This window comes from Lithobates pipiens, unplaced genomic scaffold (assembly GCF_037356315.1).
Source record: "Lithobates pipiens isolate NorthernLeopardFrog02 unplaced genomic scaffold, aLitPip1_a1.2 Scaffold_28, whole genome shotgun sequence".
Taxonomy (NCBI): Eukaryota; Metazoa; Chordata; class Amphibia; order Anura; family Ranidae; genus Lithobates; species Lithobates pipiens.
The window spans coordinates 183,117,262-183,141,665 of NW_027507789.1; the positions used below are offsets into that span (position 1 = coordinate 183,117,262).

At 41.7% G+C, this 24,404-nt stretch overlaps 1 protein-coding gene across 2 annotated transcripts in view; it reads left to right on the plus strand.

Moving 5' to 3' along the window:
• C1QL1 (complement C1q like 1) overlaps positions 1 to 22,981 on the plus strand; it is a 153,228-nt gene extending 130,247 nt beyond the window's left edge. Inside the window, exons 2-3 of one of the 2 annotated variants that reach the window (XM_077460079.1) lie at positions 5,501 to 5,541; positions 19,263 to 19,400. In XM_077460079.1, the coding sequence (XP_077316205.1) occupies positions 5,501 to 5,524 (24 nt within the window). In that variant the 3' untranslated portion in view covers positions 5,525 to 5,541; positions 19,263 to 19,400. Of the gene's footprint in view, positions 1 to 5,500; positions 5,542 to 19,262 lie in introns of both variants that reach the window. The other variant, XM_077460078.1, reaches the window with a different exon arrangement.
• The last annotated feature ends 1,423 nt before the right edge of the window (positions 22,982 to 24,404 follow it).

Sequence of the window (24,404 nt, forward strand, 5' to 3'; positions counted from 1 at the left end):
TCCGGCAGACTACGTCCGATGGTGTTCCCGATGGACTTTCGGCAGAGTTACGACGAACTTTCCGAACGAACGGCCACACATGAATGGACTAAGTCCATTCGAAAATCCATTCGTTTTGAATGTGATGACGTAAGACGGGACTAAAAAAGGAAGTTCAATAGCCAGTAGCCAATAGCTTCCCTTGCGTCGTATTTGGTCCGTCGGACCAGCATACAGATGAATGGTTTTCCTGATAGGAATTGAATCAGTCGGACAGATTTGAAACATGTTCTGTTTCTAGGTCTGTCTGATTTTTTAAATGAAAAACGAAAGTCCGGTCGTGTGTGCGCGGCATTACACTTACATTTAACTGTAGGCAATTGTGCATCGTATAAAAACAGTCCTGCCGGTATAAAAAATGACAGATTGTTAAATTCCCATTATGCAGTGATGTCAGCATAGGGCTCCACTCTTTTTATTTCAACTTTTAAAACCCAACTTTAATTAAAAAAAAGGAATGTGTCCTATCGGACCGTGTTGTCGGATAATCCGACTGTGTGTGGTATGCATCGGACTGATTCCGTCGGACCCAATTTTCCAACTTGTTGTAAATATTTTCCGACAAACTGGTCCGATCGGACATACTCTGATCATGTGTAGAGAATTCCGATCGGACAAAGTGCCACGCATGCTCAGATCAATTTCCTACACCAAAGCTATTGGCTACTAGCCTGAACGTAGTCCCGTCGTAACGAAATAACATCATCACGTTCTGAACGATCGGATTTTCCGACAACTTGGTCCGACCGTGTGTATGCAACAGTTTCGGACACAATCCGGCGGACAAAATCCGTCGGACAAAATCCAACGGATTTGGTTGGCAGAATGTCCGACCGTGTGTACAGGGGCTAACACTTACATTAAACTGTAGACGTTTGCACATTGTATAAAAACAGTCCAGCCAGCAAACAAAACAAAAGATCGTTCACTTCTGATTACGCAGTGACATCAGCATAGGGCTCCGTCTGACGTGTTCTGTCATAAATTACTTCTTACATGGTACAGAGCACCACGCTGTATCACTGTTCCTATAATACACCATAACAAACCAAGCTTCGTTTTGAATATACAGTGCTTTAACCAAACCTTAATTTTAATAGTTTCACAACAACCAGCTTAACAATGTAGGCAACTCAATGCATTCCAAGCCTCAATTTGAATCAGAGCGCACCTGTAAACACCAATAAAAGGTCAACTGGCCCTATTACTTGTAGCAGAATCTCTAACCTCTTCCAGTCTAATGATAACCTTTGAGGCCACAGACTGTTGCCATCCTTCAATATGTAGTGGGTTGTGAGGCATAGTAGGTGCAAAGGTAGTAAAAGTCATTGGGCGCCAGACACTTCTTGCATGCCAAAGAGGTTTTATTTCTTTTAACTGTCCTTTTCTATTTTGCAAGGGAAAGAGGGTTGGGGCCAGGACACCCTTAAGTAGTTGCAATCTCAATAGGCAGACTCTGAGGCTTCAATAAGAGGACAGCTGTACAGGGAAAGGCCCCAACAAGGTGACACTTCTGCATGTGCAGGTTTGCTGTCCCCTTTGGCTACAGTACTTAACAGTTCCCAATTCAAACATAACAGTTCTCTCAGCTTTACTACAACTTCTACTTGTAGTTCTTCAGCCCCTTGAGCTCTTGGTCTCTCACTGGACCCTCTGATTCACTAACTCTGAATCCCATTAGCTCTTAAAGGCTTTTCCTGTGGTATCTCCCTCAAGCTTTACTCATGCTTCCCTGCTCGGTCCCTACCTTCAAGCTTCATCCTTGCTGACTGGCTCAGTCCCTAGCTTGCCACACAAGGCTATTCTGCAAGCATCACCTCTCCTGGTTGGGTCCCTGAATTTATCCCCGCCTGAAGTTTCCTGATTCTCCACTGTGCCCATTCAGTGAGAATGCTGATCCAGTAATTGTTTCAGTTACGCACTGTGATCCCTGGTAAAGGTGGTTGGCCTCTTAGTGGCGACAGCTTCCCTTCCACCTCTGAACACGACAGGTTCTCTGTTCGGCAGAACCGTCACTTTTGGCTGGACTACAAGCCTCAGTCCCAACCCTGCACTGAACTCTTACTTCTGGATAAACCCTCACACAGCCTGGCAGCCAGATGCCCCTGGGATAGGCCCAGTTTCTGGCCTAGCAGCCTGGGGCAGACGACACACATCCACCCAGGCGGCAGTCACCTGACTCCACCCAAATATATATGCTCTCCCAGCAGGCCAAGGGATTCAAGAAAACCCCTGCCCATTGGCTGAGATACCCCATATACCCATAACCTGACCTTGAGTTGTCCTTCTCATAGTACCACCAAGTGCCCGACCACATAGTGGTAGAAGAGAAAAGTACAACAAGGCCAGACTTAGGGAGAAATCAATGGATCTCTAACAATTTAATTATGGTAGGTACTCCTGGCAAGGAATTTGGTGAGGAGCTCCCTGACTAAACCCCAGGGCACTACATCCTACTACGTGACGATGCACCCCATCTAGAGGTTCAGAAGGTGGCTAAACACCAGAAGTTGTATATGGAGCCAGTCAGAACAACTGGACCCATGAAAAACATTATATAGTAACCCAAGAAAAGGAATTGGTTTATTTATACAATAAAAATTGAAAATTAAACGTAACAATAAAACAACTATAAATACTAAAAAACCAACAGATGAAGATCTCTTTCCACTAGATCTCCAAACTACGGCCCTCCAGCTGTTGCAGAACTACACATCCCATGAGGCATTGTAAAACTCTGACATTCACAGACATGACTAGGCATTATGGGAATTGTAGTTCCTGAACAACTGGAGGGCCATAGTTTGGAGACCCCTGCACTAAATTAACCTGTCAAATGCATTCACATCCCAATCTATGTTTAAGCTGTATGGAGAATACGACCATTGAGAATAAGACTATTGTATATCCATTTGGTTTTCATTTCCAAAATTTCCCTTTTCATGGCACCCCTCATGAGGGATATGTTTAATAATACCAAGAAAGGGTGCCTGACATATCTCTAGTGTGTACCTTCACATAGTGTCTTTGACACGCTCTGACCTTTGTAGCCTCTTTTAATATTGCTCACGTATTCACCCTGGCAAACATTCAATCCCTGTGTGGTCCATCCAATATTTTGGAGGCCACACGGGCATTGTAATAAACCGACCACACCCATTGTAATGTAAATAACAATTTGATGGAGAAATTCCTTGAAGTTTCAGTAGATACAAAGGAGTCTATCTTTGTTAATCTGCACTCATTCAATGGGGAATAAGGAAAATTTACTACATTGATGATACCCCATTAAATAATGAAAAAAAGTTGGTCTGATAGAAGGATTGTAAATGTTTAGGGCAATTTTACTTCTAGGGGAGGGAACTCCTTTATACACAATTTGAGGCCTCTGGGCCAATGCAGAACCCCAAATTGTATCACTTTGTAAAGTTTGCCAATGTCTAGCTAAAAATGTTTTTGTGGAATTATGTTGAGTGGAAAAAGATACTACAATGGAACAAGGAAAATGATCCTATGTGGTCATCAGTTCTTTGGATCTTTCAGTTGGAAGAAGATTCTAATCCATTCCCCAGGGACTCTGCATTGTACCCTTTTTCAACCAAACTTTGTTCTAAAATGTCTGCCTGTTGGGCATAATCATCTTGTTTAGTGTAACTGCGCCTAATGCGCATAAATTGACCACGAGGCACGGATTTTAACCAGGACTGATGATGACAGCTGTGCATGGAGATAAACGAATTTTGGCTGGTCGGTTTGAAATAAGTGGAAATGATAAATTGACCCCCTTCTATAGATATCTTTATACAGTAATACCTCGGATTGCAAGTAACGTGGTTAGCAAGCGTTTCGCAATATGAGCTATTATATTTTAAAAATCCTGACTCAGTTTGCGAGCGTTGTCTGTGTGTAGTACCACATTTGGCCAGAGGTGCGGGTGCCGGTGACACTTGGAGCCACTTGGATGCACTTGGATGCACTCAGAGCCACTTGGAAATACTCGGAAACACTCCGTTCCCGAGTGTTTTCGAACCTCTCCAAGTGTTTCCAAGTGCATCCAAGCGGCTCTGAGACATTTACAAATGGTTTCTGGCACCCCCCACCTCTGGTCACATGCGGTACTGCGTACAATAGATGTTACCGTAGAATGAATTATCTGAGTTTCCATTGACTTCTATGGGGAAACTCGCTTTGATATAAGCTTTGGATTACAAGCATTCTTCTGGAAGGAATTATGCTCATAGTCCAAGGTACCGCTGTATCCAAAAAATGAATTTCGGATTGACTGGCCTCAAAATGTAATTCTATACCTCATTCTTATTTAAAGCATCCATAAACACCTGAAGGAATTCACAACAACCATTCCAAAGGGAAAGGACGTCATCTACCATATGTACCTGGCCCACAGCAACAGTTCAGGCCTACGGTGGGAATAGATGACATCCCCATCCCAACTGGCGATGAATAAATTAGCCAGTCTTGGGGCATACTTAGCCCCCCATAGACACACCTCTCCATTGAAGGAAAAAATCTCCACCAAACCAAAAATTGTTATGGGCGGCTGCAAATTTAAGGAGCTTCATAATAAATTCCTGTTGGCATCTGGGTAGAGGAGATTTCCTCGACTCCATAAAAACCCAATTTATGGGGTATAATAGTATCTAAGGAGGTAACATCCACCGTCACCAAACAACAACCTTCTTTAAAGTCCTGATTTTTTTAAAAGATTAATGGTATGTCTGGTATCTTTAAAGTATGACGGAATCGCTTTAACCGGTGGCTGGGCGCCTATGCTGATGTCACTATGTAATCAGAAGTGAACGATCTTTCATATGCCGGCTGGACTATTTTAATACAATGCACAATAGCCTACAGTTAAATGCAAGTGTAACACTTTTTATTAAAGTTTGGTTTTAAAAGTTTTTACACTATGTGGATTATGTTTTGCTTCCTCTGAGAGATTATATAATAGAAGTCGGAGTGGCTATATGAATGTGAACCGGAGTAGCGCTCCCTTGGATCCCAGGTGCCTGGTGGCTGGATCAAATTGGATACAGTTGATGAGTGGCGATATGATTCAGATATTCTGAGCACAAGTATTTTTACTCCTCTCTTTCTATAGAGGGTCAAAATGTGCTGGTAAGCACACATCTGTCCCTAACGGTGGTGGCACTCACATGGATCTTCTTTGAAAGCAATTACGGTGGTGGATTTAATTCACATAATCAGATTGGACTGCTTTTCACTATATGAACTTTATTGTTTTGATATTTTTTGTTGTTGCTCACTAGAGTATGAAAATTTCTTGCACATTTTCTTGTGATTACTGTATAAGTCAATTATTAATTATGCCATTAGCGCAACAGATATATTTGTTATTTTGTACTTACTGTGGTTCTTTATATATATTTTTAGTGCACAAACACAGTTATATTTTTCATTTTATTTAGTATTTACCTTACAGAGGCAGCAGGGCTGGACTGGATGAAGGAAGCCAGGAATAAAGTAAGTATTGCTTCTTCTTTCTGTACCCCCTAGAATTAATGAGCCTTATAACTAAATGATAGGAGAGTGAATTCATTAAAAGAGGGGTGCCAACATCCCTATTAACTGTAGCTAAACAACCAATATGTAAGTGGGACTTTACCGTCATCCCAAGATCAATGTACAATTAGGTTTGATCAAAAAATATGATGGATGTATTTTTCACTAGGTCATTATCACATAATGATAAATCTCAATTATCCCACAAGGGGGTGTGGGATAATCCTTCAGGGGAGAGATATTTGTAAATCAAAAGTAACGTTCTATCTTGTCAGCAATGTTAAAATCATTTTTCTCTGTAAAATCCTAGTTGAGCTACCTGTAGCGGTCACCCAGGTTAGGTGTGCCACAAGAAGCTGTATTGTGCATAGCTGGCCATATATGTTTATATCGGCATCAACCACAGGGAACCTCATGGCATTATGGTGTCTGAGCAAGCTGTATCACCAAAAGTCCAAACACCCTCAAGGGTCAAACGTAAAAGGAGCTGTGGGTGGTCCCTGAGTGCCATCACATACAATCCTTCTTGACATACAGGTATAAGTACTGCAGGACACCTGGTCACTTCTGTGTACTGCTTCTTCCTCTACCAGTTTCAGCTCTGCTGTACAGTGGATAGCTGTAGAGGCTGATAACAAGTCAAATTCAGGTTCTTATACTCGTTGCTGTATAAAATTCAATAATAATGATTTTTAATTGACACATGCCTAATAAATTATGTTTTATCTACCTCCTAAAGTTTAAAGCAAACCACTGCTTTGTCAATGAAGTGCAAAACAGCAAGGTCCTTTAGCACCCAATGTGAAATCTGAACACCCCCCCTACCTTCATGAAACGTGAAATACTTCAGCAGCATAGGTTGCAGGTCTTGCTCTTTTTGCACCCCCCTTCTGCTGAATTGCCCAAGGCAGCCACCCCTTATGCGTATCCCTTGGCCCGGCCCTGCTTTGGGTATGGGAAGAAAGTCCTCTGTGTAAGCTTTTACCAGAATCATTGGGGGAAAGAAGGTGAAGATAAGCAGATAGGCTCATTGCTATGCCCTGCAAGGGTTCACCTTAATGTTCACCTGTCTAGAATGAAATATGGAGTCTGGCAGTTGTATGCTAAAAAAGAAAGTCAAGGAAATATCTTTACCTCTGGTCCAGATTTCAGAAGAAGAGGCCATCAGTAGGGGTGAGCTCATTGTGTTTGGATCCTAGTCTGAACCCACCTGAGCAATCCCGCCAGGAAGCTGTCACTGTGTGAGCCTATCAAAAGCATCTGAGACATTCCCCACCCCAAAGTTGAATTTATTCACACCCTTAGTATTTGTACAGCTGCAAAATGGGGATCCCTTGGTCCCTTATGATTGGAGCAGTAAAAATGTTATCTTTCTGATATGCCATTTAGGCGGGTTTTGCACAAGGATCCAAAGAGTCTGAGCTTGTCCCCAGTAAGCAGTGGCAGTCTCAATATTTGAACAATCGCATGAACACCCACCCATGGACATGTTCACCTGCTAAGATGCCATTAGTCCAAAGCCCTTTGGCTTTTTTCAGATAGAATTGTTCATCCCCGTAGAAGAGCTTTCAATATATTATCCAAATCACATGTATCGCTACCCCCATAGGGGTTGCTGGTAATAGCTGGTTCTTCCAAAATAGTACAGAGGCTGCCCACCAGCACAAGCACTGGTCCATGCACACCAGCTCCAGTAACTCAGCCTAGGGGATGTCTTTTTGATATTTTTTCTTGTAGAACTTTGCACAGAAGAAGGGGTTAGGGTATGGGATACTCCAAAACACATGCACAGTAATAGAAGGACACTCCTCTTTGGGGTCACATACATGGATTTCATGGGGGACATAGGGCCAATACTCTAAGACCCCACAAGAGCCACCTCAATCTATAGATGCTTCTGGCACTTACTTCCTAAAGCACTCAATTATCAGGGATCACAATTCAGGATAATTACTATCCCCAGGACAGCTGCACACAATCCATTGAGGGAGACAATTCTTCTCCAGACCAGATCCCATAAGGAGAAGTCTCACAGCCAGCTCCTCAAAAAGACTGCTTCAAGCTCGCAGCTCTGCCACAGCCGAGACCTCAAAGAAAAGCTTGTGGGGAGGTGTAGCATAGTGCAGTGGCAAAAAAAAATAATTATTGTAATTGAAGCTGAACTCAATATTGTAATTGAATTTGCACATACCTTAAGCCTGGCAGGAAGACAACCGGACTGGGAGCACTCACAGTATGTAACAGCGATGGGTAATTGCACAAGGTCTCAGGTGTGCCAGGAGCATCTGTCACAAAGGGTGGAATGCGGCCTGGCCAGTCTGTACTCAAGTGGGGAGGCTTCCAGAAGGATGGTGTGAAGTGGGGAGGCTTCCAAAAGAATGGCATGTCCTTGCACTTTCCCTACTCCTCTGGAACATCTCCCTGGTGCTAAGCACTGTCCCAAACAGACAGATGATCTGTCCCTATTCTAAATGCGTGCCACGTGGGGGAGCCACGTTGGCACGGGGAGTTTTAAAAAGTTTCTGGCTGACCCAAGATGGCCGCTAGAGTCACATGGTGCACCAGTATCCAGTCAGATACCTGACTTCTGTGACCCAGGAACCCCTAATAGAACTAAGTTCCCTTTGACTTTCTCTCTCTCTCTCTCTCTCTCTGCAATGCCGCTGCGGTTGAGCGCCACCTGCAGTGGAGAAAGCAGACTGCACCTGCATACAAGCTACATAGTCCATAGGCTGCAGGGTGCAGCAATCCTAGAGGCTCTGGAACCCTCCTTGATAGGGAAAGAACCATTTTTCACCTCTTCGGCAACCTTCTGGGTACACTTACCCAGGGGCTTACCCAGGGGCCCACTTTTGCTCTGGAACCCTCTTCCTGAGGCAGGGGGAAGCAATCAAACTCTCAGATCAGAAAACCCTGATAAGACCAAAACAATTAATCACCACTCTCTTGACTACAAAAGGTGGCAAAAACGAAATGTGCCTGGCATCCCACGCTAGGAGGTTGCCATGCAAGGATGCCAATAAATCTAGGTGAAAACCTGTACAAACATATTGGACATATAGCACATATTAATAGGGATTTCTGTTTTTGGCAGATGCCCATTAATCAAGGTGCAAGTCTGTACAAACATGTTGCAGGTGTAGTCGTTCTATAAAGTAGTAATTAAACCTTCACTTTAAAAATAGATTATTCCCTTTAGCTTCATGAAGTTATATATGATTGCATGTTGCCCATAGATGGATCCTTTTTTTTAATTTAGCCAATATTTTTCAACAAGTTCCAACAAGTTTCTTTGACAGAAGTCACTCATTAGATCATCTTCTGTTGAATGGGAGCAGCAAGGTGTAGTCCCTGCTGAACCAGCTAAATGTTGATCCATCTATGGCCAGCTTTAATTTTTCCTGCTGCATGTTTCCCACTTGCGATGCTTACCCAAACTTTCAGGTGAGGAGCACATTATTGGCCCTTTTGGCACAGTATACAGCGCTAGAATCATAGAACCACTGTCAATCACAAGGCATAAGGAGCAGAGAAATTAGATTGTGCTAAAGGCCTTTGATGATGCCTCAGAGAGCAATAACACATCACATTCAGCTGTAGTCCACATCAGCGTGGCTCAAGGGAGACCCAGTACAGTAGCGGAGCCATCCTTTAAGGTGGAAATGCATGGCGTGTTATTATAATGAAAACTCTAGATAGAAAGAAGGCCTGTACAGAAAAGGGCACGGCAAAGATGGATATATCTGAAGTATGCTTCTATATATGTTGCTTTAACAACACTTTAGTTCTACAGTCCTGCTGTCACATTTACATCAACCATGCTGCAAGAGAAGAGTCTGTTTCATTGTTATTAATGTAATTCAGTTAACAGACAGAACTGAATTAACAAATTGGGTCAAACCCAGTAGCAAACAAACCCAAACAGGCAGAGGAGACAAGGTCATTACACAGACACAAGGTCATGGCTGACAGAAATTAGTGGAATTCATATTACCCAGCTATATGAGTCAAGTGCTAGCATCTGGGTCAGAAGAACTTCAAACCCATCACAAAGCTTTACTATGATGGCAAGCTTAAACTGCCCCTGAGAACAGTGCATAAACAATAATGTCACCCTTTGACCCCTATTCACTTTGTAACCTACCAAACAAATGGGGTCAAATTTGGTTCCTTTTGGTATAAAGAATGATATTAAAGTTAAAGTGACGCTAAACTCTGGTCTCTGGTTAGATGGTGGCTACGTTCGTTCTTCATGGTCTCACTGTATGTAGGAACATAGCCACCCTCTCTTGCGCAATCTTGAGATGTGTAGTGTGCATAGAGCAGATGACAATCACTACTCATTCACCTGCTCGATCACCTGCTGCTGGCACTGTGGTTCCCTGGATGGAGGGTTGTAATTCCAATGTAAACCAGTGGATGTCAGTAATCCATCTGATGCTGGCTGTTTGGAGGGCATTTAGTTCCTCCCCTACTAAGCGCCTATTGCCCTGGTGTTATTATATCATGAATCAGTAGCATAATAATAGTTAGTTTAAGTGTTATTCCTTTATTTCACAAGTATAATTGGTGCCAACAGGCACACACTGCAGTGCAGCACAAAGTACACACCATGAGTTGCATGCTCTGCATTAAAAAAAAATGCAGGGCTGTTACTTTTTCATTGACGTGTGTTGAATTAAGGCAACCCATTCATTGAGAGTGGGCTGCCTACCCATGGCAACTGCATGGAACTGCACTTTTTTCTTTTTTTTGCCATTGACAGCCACAATGGAACAGCCAAGTGTTAAGAAGGGGGTGTCTTAATATTTTTTATGAGTACATTAATAGATACATTTTCGGGGGGGGGGGGGGGGGGTTTGTTTGTTTTACGTAGAGTGGGGTAAACTCCAGGATGCCCTCTGATTTTCCATTACTATGTCCAAGTGTTTGTTTTCTCATGGAAGGTCACACCTTACAAAGGGACCATGATTAGCCACTGTAATGTCCACATACATTCTTATCCAGCTGTTCTCAACCAGGGTTCCATGGCACTCTAGGGTTCCTCCAAAGATTGCTAGGGGTTTCCTGAGCTGTGCATGATTGAGCTTCTATCTATCCTGTTTAGTTCCAGTTCCAACACCGCTTGGCAGAGCCAGTGGCATAACATGATCTTTTTAGCTGTCTCTAAGGGCGGCATTCTGACTACCCCTTTAATAGGGTCATTCTTCCCCCTGACTACCAATATAAGGGGCATTCTTCCCACTGACCACCAAGATAAGGAGCATTTTCCAACTTACCACCAACGCAAGGGCATTCTTCCCACTGAGCACCAATATAAAGTGCATTCTTCTCACTGACCACCAAGATAAGGAGCATTTTCCAACTGACCCCCAATGTAGGAATTCTTCCCACTGACCACCAATATAAAGAGCATTCTTCTCACTGACCACCATGATAAAGAGCATTTCTCAACTGACCAGCAATGTAAGAACATTTTCTCATTGACCACCAATGTAAGGGACATTTTTCCCATTGACCACCAACGTAAGGGACATTCTTCCCACTGACCACCAATGTAATGAACTGACACAGATTAATTAATTTTATCTCAAGTTGCCTGAGACTTGGAGATTATTTGGAGGGTTCCTCTGGGGTAAAAGATTGATAAATGCTGTTCTAATCAAAGCAGCTGAGACCTCTGTTTTCTATGTTAGAAACAGACTGAAGTAACTGACAACAGCAATTCAGACAAACACTGCAGTATGTCTTTTTTTTTTTACCCCAAATAAAGTAAATGCACACAAATCAAACCAACCGGTACCTTGGGGTACAGGAAATAATAAATATAATATACTTTATCTATCTTGTGTTTTGACAAAGTGAAAACTGAACTGCATGAAATCTAGTTATTTAGAAAGCTGTCAGCTTGGGTTGAGAACAGATTAGATATTAGTAACTCTATGTGAGCTCCCTAGATGAGGCTGCAACCAACCAATATTCAGCACTCTAACGTACTTTAATATCTCTGCATTATTGGGTGTTTATTTCCTAGCCTTGTTGGGTATTGTTTTTCTTCTGCTGTCTCCCAACCCATACATCCTGGTGGCATGATGACCTTTTCAAACCCAGGGCATAGACTGACAACCAGTCCGGTTTCACCTTGCATTTTATCTAACAGTTAATGAAGTCTCGTTGGTTGCTGTGAGTAAAAACTTTAATTTTGTGCAAATTTTTTTCAACTATTTTCACGAGCCAACTCTAATATGTCTTTTGCAAATCTCATGTATATTATTGGATATTTTAGGTATATGTTAACCCAATCATTAAAACCTTTAGTATATTATTGTAGTTGCAAAAGTGACTTTCAATCAATTCAAATCTGTAGCTTTCATTTAAATAAATCTGGCGATCCCGCCATTAATGTATTTGTTTAGACCCTTCCTGTCTAGATCAGCAGCACTTAGATGCAACACTGGATGATAAAGGTTAATTAACTGTATTAAAAACATTATAATTGTTTCTGAGGGCTTTGTCAAATGAAATGTCATTCATTTAGGGCTTACATCTGCTTTAAAGTAGAACTATAGGCAAACCTTTTTTATTTTTTTCATTTTGGATCAAGGGAGGGTTATAACCCCTGTCAGATTTTTCTTGCCATCATTTAATGCAAAATTGCCATGTAATACGTAGGTGACGAGGCAAAGTCTAGACAAATAATGAGCATAGTAAAAGCAAGATGACAAAAAAAACATATGGACAGGAGGTCAACCCACTAGTACAGGGGCGAGGAGGACATATGACCTACCTGTTTACAATGAACAGCATGGCTTTGGCCTAAGAATTCCAAAAAAATAGATCAGTGAGACATAGAGTACCCCAAGATGCAGTCCATCAAACTTAAAGAGGAAGTAAACTCTCCCACTCTGATGCTTCTTTTCATTTAGTCCATTATAATAAGTCATTAACAGACTATAGCCACTGTAATCCAGCCCAAATCGCATATTACTTACTGTTTAAAGAAACTTTAAAAAACTTGTTTCCAGGGGTTAGGCAGCACCATCTTAAGTATTGTTTTCTGAGTCCACAGTGGAGTGTATTTCCGCCCTTACATTGAGCACTTCCTGTACTGTTAACCAAGCCTCCTTCTCAATCCAACGTTTCTATGGTAACCATGCTTCCTTGTTCATAGCTTACTTGTTTATTTCATAGTATTTACTTGTGCCAATGTCTAATGTTTCCCTTTGTCAGACTTATCAGCTTCAGCTGATAAGACTGCAGTAATGGCCAAGTTTAGACTGTATGTGAGGTCACATGGTGTGTAGGAGGAAGCTCTGAGTGATTAGCAGAGTTCAGTGTTGTGCCGTAGGAAGTCCTGATAACAGATAGATAAGACATAGAGAGTATGCCTTAAATCAGGGGAGATCTGGGCATGCTCAGTGACTTCATTCTACAGAACAACAAGGATTACAACAATACTAAGCAAGTAAGGAGATATCTACTAGTAGTGTTCATTAGGGTTTTTGTATGCTGATTTACATGGGACAAAGTTGTGGGGGAGGGTTTACAACCACTTTAAAGTATGTGAGGGGTAGGCTAACTTCACTATATACTCTCATGGATGGGAATAGGAAACGTTAGCTTTCCAATATAGAGGAAAGGTGAAAAATGCAGCAAAGAGCAGGGTAAAGAAAGTAAAGGAAAGACAGAGCAAAAGATCAGTAGAGGAATGAGGGAGAAGTGGGAAAAGAACGGGAAAAGAGGAAGGAATTGAGGGAGGAGGGTGTCCCATTCTTCAAGAGGGATCAGCTTGTGGGTCACTCTTGGGTAAGTACAATTGTAGGCAAAGGGGCATAGGCTAATAGCAAAGATCTTATGTCTATGGTGGGTAAGACCATGTTAGGAGGGGGTTGTAAAACGTAGTGATAGCATCAAGTAAATGCATTTGTTACATTTTTGGATAATATTTTATATATTCATTTTGTGGACTAATTTCACTCTAATAAAGATGGTTTGATGATCTGGTAGGCATGGTTGTTTGCAGTAATATACAAGTAAAAGAGAGCGCACGGCTGCCCTAGTGTAATTCCATTTTAAAGATACAAATGCAAAATCAAACAATAGAGGATTGCGCTCACAAACATGGGACTTAGATCACATGTACAGCAGGATGTATGTCTCCCTTCCCGGCTTGTATAACTGTGTTGGCTCCCAAGAACGAGTGGTGATGGTATAAGAAGTCACTGCAGTCTCTTTCCTCGTCTTGTCAGGCTGTGTCTGCTGTAGGGCACACGCACGGTCCAGCCGGCGCTGTGTGACGTCACTCGCGGCCGGAGAGGTAGGACAAGGTGAGTGAGATGTCTCCTCTTTAGCTAACAAAAAACGGTTGCCAAGACTACATGTAATGGAGGCATGGCCTCCTTCTTCTGGTCATGCCCTTACCACCTTTAGCCTGTCTTTCTATGAACCCTATTGCCCCTCTTCCAGGACAGCCAATACCATTCGACAGACCAGGAGCACGGAGTTCACAACAGGAAACATTAAACATTAAAAGAGGGGAGGGCCTGATATTTAGCAAAACGTCCTAAGAAAAGTTTTGAATAGGTGTATATGCATGGTTGTTTCCAGTGTAATCGGGTTTCTGTTTTATGCTTTTCTAAATTAAAATGTCTTTGTACATATGAGTGTGTGTTCTATATATACAGTATATAGTGATATTGTGGGGTATCACTCAAGTGTAGTGCTTCCCATCAAGTTTAGACCAGCCAGGAAAGTACATTTTCAGGGCTCCTAGCTCACCTTTATTAAAAAAAAAAAAAAAAAAAAAGTTACCCTCGCAGGAGTTATCAGCACCAGAACATACATTTTCCATTCTCCTGGCTATACAGATTTTGGAGTCCCTTATGCCACGTACACACGTCCGGACTTTCAATCAGAATGAACTCTGACGGACTTTTCGACTGACTTTTCGACGGAGTTCTGACGGAGTTCTGACGGAGTTCCGCTGAAACGGACTTGCCTACACACGATCACACCAAAGTCTGATCGTTTAACACAATGACGTACAACGGGACTAGAAAAAGGAAGTTCAATAGCCAATAGTCAATGGCTTCCCTTGCGTCGTTGTTTGTCCGTTGGACCTGCATACAGATGAGTGGTTTTCTCCATAGGAACTGGTTTCCGGCGGAAAGATTTGAAACATGTTCTATTTCTAAAGTCCATCAGATTTTTTGACAGAAAAGGTCCAATGAAGCCCACACACGATCGAATTGTCTGACAGATTTGTTCCGTCTGAACTTTGCTGTCGAAAAGTCCGGCCGTGTGTACATGGCATTAGTCTGAATTCTGCAACCTGTGCTTAGCACACCCTTGAACTCTGCACACTGTGCTTAGCACACCCTTGAACTCTGTACCCTGTGTTTAGCATACACTTTACATCCTTTTTTAGGGAATTTAATTCTCTTATACTTTTCTTGTGTTTTTCACACGCAATAGCAGACAACAACAAAAAAAATATGTATTTTTAATTAGGAGCAAACCAAAATATACATTTTAAAAAATCAATTAAAAAATAAATGTCTTATCATTTTCATTTACACATACATTAATAAAGTTTTTTGATTTATTGGTTTTATATGGTGTATCAGCATTACATATATTCTTTTTTGTTCACCCACAACAGCATGTATTATACAGAGAGTAGCACCATAGGCTTAATTGCATTGACAAAATTCACTTTCAAACACCCATTATAATAAATCACATACACCTGTTCACATCCAATGAGTGACTACCGATGATGCTTAAAGGGTAGTTCCATCCCAAAAAAAAAATGTATTAATGTGCTTAAAATAAAAAAAAATTTGGAGAATTTTTTTTTTTACTCAACTCTATGCCTGTTGCTGGGGGGTCCCTCATAGTCTGCCTGCTTCGGTGCCTGGGCTCCTGACGTCACCTCTGCGCAGGAAGGGAGATCGCCTCTCCCCCCTCCCTCTTGTCAATCATCTGGGACACGTAACCGGTCCCAGATGATTGCGCGGCCAGTGACGGCGCAGTGGGTGCATGGCTGTGGCTTCACAGTTAAAATGCCGGCGCCGCCGAGCGGAGGGGGAGATGAGCGGGGCTTCAATCCCCCACATCGCCGGTCCCTGGGACAGGTAAGTGTCCGATTATTAAAAGTCAGCAGCTGCAGTATTTGTAGCTGCTGACTTTTTTTTTAAGTGGGAACCCCTCTTTAAATACTGACCACATGCATGAGTTCCCTATCCCCATGACTAAGCTCCGGGGGAGTGTGGCTTGGTTGGAGTCCAGGCTGATCATGCTAGAACACCTAGATGTGCAACTTTTAGGTGTGTAGTGCTCCCCTAAACTCTGCACCCTGTGAATCGTGCATTCCTGAACGCTGCACTCTATGCGTAGCACCATTGGGATGCCATTAAAGTTCATGTATGTGTAAAGGCAGGCATCACAATACTTTTGGTAATATTGTTTGTATTTACTGCATATATATATATATATATATATATATATATATATATATATATATATATATATGTGTGTGTAGCGCTGGCTCCTGACGAGCAGGCGCTATGTGTTTTTTCAAAGTTAATATTCCTGAAACCACAGTTGGGTTTTGAGGCAAATTTTCTAAATTTCTGGTTTCAGTACCAGTCCAGCTGGGTTGCACTGGGTTCTCCTTGGCCGCAGATGTCGCTGTCACCGCTAGCAAGAGTAAGAACGCAATTTAGCTGGGTGTATTGAATGCCGCTGTTCTTTCGGAAACCAGCCCAGTGGGAGTGTTTTCCTGCTGTGCATTCTGGGAGGTGGTATTTAAGGTACTGACATCATGTGCTTTGGGGTTCCGGTTCCAGAGATTATTGTCTGCCTGTTCGGTTCGGGTGGTCCTCCTGACCAGCCCCATGGCCCTCCTGGCCTCGGGTCCGGAACCATGCATTTCAAGTCTCGGGGATGGCTGGCCCGAGGCAACGCAACTGCAGGGACAGGCATGAATGGATTTCGGGGGCCTATTGATACAAAGGTGGTCCGGTGCCGTCTCATCTGAAGGGAGAGGCCCAGCAACTGGACAGACCCCAGGGGAGGACTCTTCAGGAGAAGGCTGTGTGCAAGGCTGGCTTCTCTGAAGGAGCCTGGAGGCTTAGTTGAAGGACACTTCATGGATCTACACTCATACGGTATCGCCGGATCGGCTGAGAGATACTGGTACCGTATGATAGCTCTTTAAATTTGTCTATGTCCCTCAGTATGTTCAATTCTGTGGCAGAGACTTTGTCAAATATTCTACACTCAAGTCTGTGGCAGAGACTTTACCTAACACCCTACCGGCTGCTAGGCCTAGTGAGAGGAGGTCTATGCGTGGGTTGTGAAATCCAGTTGTGAAATGGTTGCTATTCTCTGGATTTTTCTATAAGAGACTTTCCATTTTTTTGCAGTCTAAAGTACCTGAACTTACTCCTAACCCTCTATTCTAAACCGAGAGACTCTGTTTCTGTTTCAAATAAATAACCCAAAAGAAGATTCAGTGTCAGTTTCCACATTTCTTTGGGACATCTACCAGGGGAATACCTAGACGGAGACACAGACAAGAAGGTAACGGTAAGCCCAATAAACAGCTCCTTCAGGGGTCAGTGCTACTTATATATATATATATATATATATATATATATATATATATATATATATATATATATATATATATATATATATATATATATATATATATATATATATATATATATACAAACAGCATTCTGCCTTTAAAAAGTGTACATTGCTTAAACAGCTCTAGCAATTAATCAATATTCACTGGCTGAAGAACCGTCATGCCCATCTTTACCTATCTTCCCTTCCATTACTGATGTGAAAGCTGGATTCACTCTAAAGGCACCATTTTGCTTTAATTTGGCCATCAGGGACCAAAGTCTAGACTAAATTACTTCCTTATATATATACACCTAAACATTTGCATGTCAACATAAAAGAGGACGTTGCTGCAATTCTTTAAGAAGAGAGTCTACAGTGTTGAATTAATGAATTGGGATAGATTCTGGTGGAACTAAGTAGTAGGGAGTAGCTTGCTAACTTAACCCTATCATCTCAAACGAATTACCTCATTTGTTAGTTGCCTGTTGAAAAAATGTTATCTGTATATTTTTTTTTTTCTTGCAGGGAGGACTGGGACTTTTAATGAGTCACATAGTCATCTTCCTCCCCGCTCCATCTCTCTCTCTCTCTCTCTCTCTCTGTGCAATGTCTTCTTAGTTCTTGGCAGCTGAGCTTGTGACTTGAGACATTAATTACTAGCACAGTGTGTTGTTTATCCTCCTTATTAACACACCTGTGCTGTTGGTACTGTGTACGAGTCGTTGTCTCGCTACACATGTGCTTTTGTCCTGTCAGAATGGTGTCCGCTCTTTCACTGGAAATAGAGGGATTACTGATTAACCCCTTGAGAGCAGCCTGCACCATGCCTGAACATTGATTTCCGATAGGGAACGCGGGGATTCAGAGCCTGGAGAGTCAAGGATCTGACTGCATTAGAGTCATTGCGCTTTATAATACAGGGAAAAAAATATATAAAAATATATCGGCTTTGTGATGTAGAAAACTGAATCAGATTTCTCCATCGCCGTACAATTGTAGGTCTGCTCTGATGAATCTTGCAAGATTAAAGCACAGTGGTAATTACACCTTGTGATTTTGCCTAATTAGTGCATTATTTTTCTTATTTTGCTTTTCTTAAAATGTCTTGTCCTCCATGACAAATAAACAAGTGAGCCTAATTACTTGTTCTCCTACTACTTTAGGTAGGCCATTTATAATACCACACACTGCCTGTCTGCATTGCAGGTAGATGCATGACACAATAGCAGACATTAAATGTGGGTGTGCATTTAAAGGGTAAATCTGTTCAAAGACTTTATTTCAATTTTGGATAGGTTCTGGAGGGTTGGTTTGAACCTGTGGTTCTTCCTGTGGAAAAATTTACATATCATAATTCTCATCTCAGCATTTACTAAGGCTATTAGGAGGCTGCCACATGAGATGGGTTCTCTGTGTCGTTATTCCATATATATAATGATTTCACCGCTATGTTTAACCTACTGTTTTCAGGTATAGGTGGCTCACTCTAAAATTGTGGGTTTCTCAAAAAAAAAAAAATGATCCCCAGTTTTCCTAAGACCAGCTCAACCAAGACAAGAGCCTTGTTATAGTATTATATATGAAATGGTGTCACCTGAATTGTGATTTTTTTTTTTTTTTGCAAATATATTCTAAAAGAATCCCCAGTCTAGACCAAGTGACACAATTTCTTGTCCTAAAGCAGAGATAGAGATATCTGCTGTAGTGGGGAGTAGAATCTTTGAGCCTGGGAAGGTCTACCTATATGGATCTCCTGGGTTTTTAAGAAGCTGTTTGATTATTTTACAGGACCCTGACCACCTAAAACTGAGCAATATTTTTTTGACAGACTTACTGTTTACAGTTGGGAAATTGGTAGCATGTGTTTTCTACATACTACTGATGTTAGACTGCTCCCACTACGACAATATTCCCGCCTAAAAATGGCTCAAGTAAACCTTTCAGAAAGTGTTCCATTTCTCTTTGTTCCACGCTCTCCATTAAGTTTGTACCACTTGCTTAGTCTTCCAGTACAGATAAACCCCCTTTGCTTCTCTTTGCAGGTTCGTGCCAGTGCCATTGCCCAGGATGCAGACCAGAACTACGACTATGCCAGTAACAGTGTGATCCTCCACCTGGATGCAGGAGATGAAGTCTACATTAAGCTGGACGGTGGTAAAGCTCATGGGGGCAATAACAACAAGTACAGTACCTTCTCTGGGTTCATCATTTACTCGGACTGAGAAGACCCCTGTGAGGACAGTGCCCAGGCTCACCTTCACTGCCAGGAAGCAAGGAGCCCACCAGAGAAGCATGGGCTGGCTACCTGGAACACTTATGTCCCCTACACCGCACCTTGTGTGCCTGGGGTTGTGTAGCTGCTTCCCCTTCTCTATGAGTCCTCATCTCTCTTGTGTCCTTGGCTCACTCCTGCACCTTCTCCTATGCTTCACTGTGTCTCTGCTCAAAAAGAACTTGCTACTGCCATCTTGTTTCAACTACTCCCCCATTAGCGCTATTATATCCCATTACTAGAGCTCATGTCACTTAACAGAGTTCAAACCTATACATTTTCTTCTAATGTTCACAGTGATCTGCTTTCCCATGATATGTCCTTTAAAAGCTACAGTTGAGACACTTAATTTTCTCTTGCTAATGGAACTAAAGACGTAATTTGAACATGACATTTGTGACCTGACATTGCTAAGAACTGAGTCTCAGCCCATGTAAAAATTTGCCTGGCCCAAGCAACATGAGCTCTTCAACTAGGTGGATCTTTAACATAATGCATGTATCGCTTTGCATTTCCCTGTTTTTTTGTGTTCTTCTTTCATGAATTCATTTTTCTACCCGGCTTCATCCTTGCATACCCAGCAAAGCCTAAGCATCTCTAAACATTTCTTTTTCTAACGATCCTAATCATATACCAAGGCTCATGCACGATTACCTCTGTAAAGACTGATGCATGCCTCTACTACACCTCATATTAATACACCTCCACCAAACCCATGTATGAATGTCACTGCCAAGCCTGCTTTATGCTTATGCAACATTTCATCCTTCTATATATCTACCATGACTTATGCATAAATACCTCAGCCAACTGTAATGCCTGTATTCTTCTGCCTAATTTTCATCCTTCCACCCCATGGCATGCATTTGTCTCCTTGTCAAACTTATTGAAACATATCTGCTCAGCATTAATGCCTGTATAGTACCTGCTAACATGGTGGCTGCATCATAAAACAAAAAAAAAAATTTTCCTTATAACCCCAATCACTGAATTCCTTCTCCAAATCCAAATTTGTGTAAACTTGTAATCCTTGCTGTATTCCTCCAAGTCCAATTGTATGGCTCAGAAAAACAATCTTGCCCCTTGGTTTCCACTACACATATTCTTGATTGGAAGATACCTAAGCTTATAGTTGCAAGCTACGTTATTCCTAATTAGTCTTATTTCTTTGCTTGTTGACTTTGATGGCAAAATTAATTACCTAAATTGTACTAGCCTGTGTTATGACAATTTTTACTTGTAATAACGGTATAATATAATTATTATAATAATAATTATGAATAATTATTATTATATATTTAAAATATAATGACTATATTAATATATAATTATATTAAATATAATATATATCAATATATAATTTTAAAACAAATTTAATTTCTTTGAAATAAAAGTACCTCAGTTGCAATATTTCCATTCAAGACAGGATAAACCCATCTTCGTTTCATCATAGCTTCTTTGGTTTCTTATACCTTTCTTGTAATTATTCATTGTACCTAAAATATACCCACAGTCTCCTACTTGATGTCCCCCTTCTACCTCATTATCTGTATTTCTAGAGTTCCCAAATAAATTGTGTAATTATTATATATATTCTAAGAAAGAGACAGAGTCATAAATAACCCTTCAGACTAAAACACGTACATCACGAATTGGACAATCGTTCCAGCAACTCAAAAGCTCTGTTATCAACACACAGTCTATCAAATTATGACTTTTCTATCATTTGATGGCAGAATCAATCAGATTTAGCAGCAGCTTTCTAAAGGCGTTCCTAAAGACTTGTTAATTAAAAAAGTAACACTCTAATGCTAAAATAATATGTTTTTCTGTACTTTTCCATCCACGTCCATCTGTGAAGTTTCACAGCTGTTTATTTTTCTGTACTTAAAGATGCAACCCCGCCGAGCCTTATGATAACCTGGACAAAACTAGAGAACAGTAGACACAAGTAATCTTCAAGAAGGCTAGTGACTGTGACCTGTTGTGGATGGCCAATGGTTTTGTTGGGCCTAGATGAAAAAGGGCATCAAGGCCTAGGTCTAAGTTGGCAGAATTTTAAGGGGTGATTAATAAGGAGGAAGGAAATAAGAGATGATGACCTGACCAGCCAGTGTTGTTTTTGAACCTGCACCAAAAAAAATGACAAATTGAATCTTGATTTTGATTTTCTTTAGATTTAATATGTCATTTTTGTTGTCTTGTTATATGTCCTATATATATAAGCATACAAGATAAAACAGTAGCAAGTTAAAGGTCCAACCAACTCAATAGTAATATCTTAGTTTTAAATGTAACCTTATGGGCTGAGCTTGCACTGGCTTTGGATACTTGAGAAGTGAGATTTGAGATGATTTTGTTCCTGTTTATCCAGGAATTTTGGGTAGCTCCCACCCTCCTTTGGGTGGCCCAACTTTAACTGCTATGGAGCGCATATACTGGCCACAGGTGTGCAGATCTACGAAATCAAGCATAAGCATCTCACCAATTGTTTCCCAGGACATATAAGAAATTGTCATCTCTCCAACATCTGCAAAGAACTGAAATATAATTTTGGTGTGCACTGACCCTTTAACTAGAAAAAGAAAAAAGTAAGCAAAATTCAAGCAACATCACCACTATGCCTCCCAAACAATGTCAGACTGGCCATCGTACCTAGTAGAGGATACTATAGTAGGCCAATATCTCATGTGGCTTAATAAATCATTTTTGGTGTGAGTCAAATTAGAAAAAAAAAAAAAATACTTGTACTGCATTGTAGTTTATTTTCGTAGGACATAAATCCATAACTGTAAATTGTACTGCATTTACTGGAGTTAATGTACTAAAATGTAATGGAGTGATGTTCATTGAAAACATCCAGTCATGTGCAAAGTGTTTTGTTCAAAATTCCCATATACGAGGTTGAATGTTTGACGTCAATTGTAAAATGTCTGACTACATGATTTTTTTTTTTATTATGTTTTATTTTTTTAATTTCTGTTATGGACCTCTCCAAATTACTGATGACTGATTCCAGTAATACAAATGACTGATTTCCTTATATCTGTATGTCGCTGCTCCAAAGTGTCTAATTTTTAAGCATACATTTTTATAATCTCTAAGAAGTGGGCGCTTAATATTGGTATGATTTGGATGGGTGATATAGACATAGCAAGGCAAGTGTAGGCAATGCACTACAGCTGCTAAAATCCGAACTCCAGGAGCTAAAAATGCAATTAAAATAAATCTTTAGGAATTGTTGGACCTGGCAAAAAATGTGTAGTTTCGGTCAGCTTGTAGTAGGGTAGGGGTCAAGTAGTGGCAGTCACATCCTTCATCTTTCCCTCCTCATTGGGCAGCAAGCAAGGGTCACATGAGAGGACTACCCCAGGGTGGGTTCTTCTGGGCTACAATAGGCACTTTGGATAGAGTCACTGCCTTGCACATGGGGTACCTTTACTGGAAAAGATGGCTGGTCCCTAATAAACTCTTGTGATGTATTACATACCCACCGCCTTGGTCTCTGATGCATTTAGAAGGGATATGCAGAGTCCTTGCCCTCTCTGCCTGTCCAGTGTATCACCACTACCTCACTCCCAGTAATGGTATGGAGCCCTGCCATGCACCTAACGCTGAATCCATGCATGCACTTCTTCCTCTTCTATACCTGTGTACAAACTGGGGACCTCTGTGGTGCACATCTGCTCTTGTTGCTATGGGAGACAGTCCTGCTCATGGAGAGAGTGCCAACAACTCCTCCTGCTAGAAGCTATTATACCTGCCACATGTACACACTTACAATAGGCTACTAGAGAAACCTTCATTACTCTTGGTAACTACTTTATCTTCACGAGGTGTTAACTCCTGTACGATTATCTTCATACCCCAATGTGTTTAGCTGACCCAAGCTGTAGACGATATGTGCCGGTTACTTGCATTACAGCCCTTGAGTAACTTCAGACCAGGCAAAGACAAAGTTTCAAAAGCTTGGTCATTCAAGATAACAGTACCAGTCTTTTCCTAAAATCCGTAGTTCCTAACTCAGGCTTGTGGCTGCCCCAGCATACCTGCAGTGGAAAGAGTCTATCTTTGGCAGTCCATGGTGGCAGTATCCAGGTTTGGCATATTCGGGACAGACTGCAAGTTCCAGCAGTTTCTTCAGGCAGTAGTATAATTCTGAGGGCAGACGTGCCTTAATTGTTATTCGACACTCAGCATATTCAGTAGGCAAACAGGGCGGAGTCTGGTAATGGTACCAGAGCTTCTGGTGTGCATATGAGACCCCCAAGCCCCTTGAATATGGACCACTGTCCCTTTTATATAACAAAGAATCAGTGAGTCAGCCCCATTAAGGCCCGCCAAGAAATGAAGCAGGAAACACAATTAACACTAACCTTCTCAGCTGGGGCAGCATTAAACTCTACCTTCCTACAAGCTGGTCCCATGATCTAGACTAGTGGTTCTCAACCTTATTGATACGAGTGCTTGGTAGATTCCTCCAAAACCTTGCATGTTCCAAAAAAAAAAAGGAAAAAAGTTCATACAATAAAATTATGCAGAATATGTATTGAAACTCTGGAAGGCTCTGAATGGGTCTGGGTGTCACTGTGGGTGGGGTGGTGGAGACGTTCTAGACAGGAGTGCAGGATTTGCAGTAGACCTGGTGGTCCTGTCAGGGATGGGTCTCTCCAAAAGGCTAGAGATTTTGCAGGGACACTGTGAAAGACTAGAGGCCACTGAGGGGGCTAATAGGCACTGTGGGACAATGTTGGAGGTTGGGGGCATTGTGGGGGACTGGAGGCTCTACAGCAGGCTGGGGAGTCACTGTGGGAGAATGAGTGGCACTGTGGGAGGTTAGAGGGTACTGTGGTGTGGGGGCTGAGGACTTTCAGGGGACCTGGGGCCACAGTGAGGGGTTGAGGGGCACTAT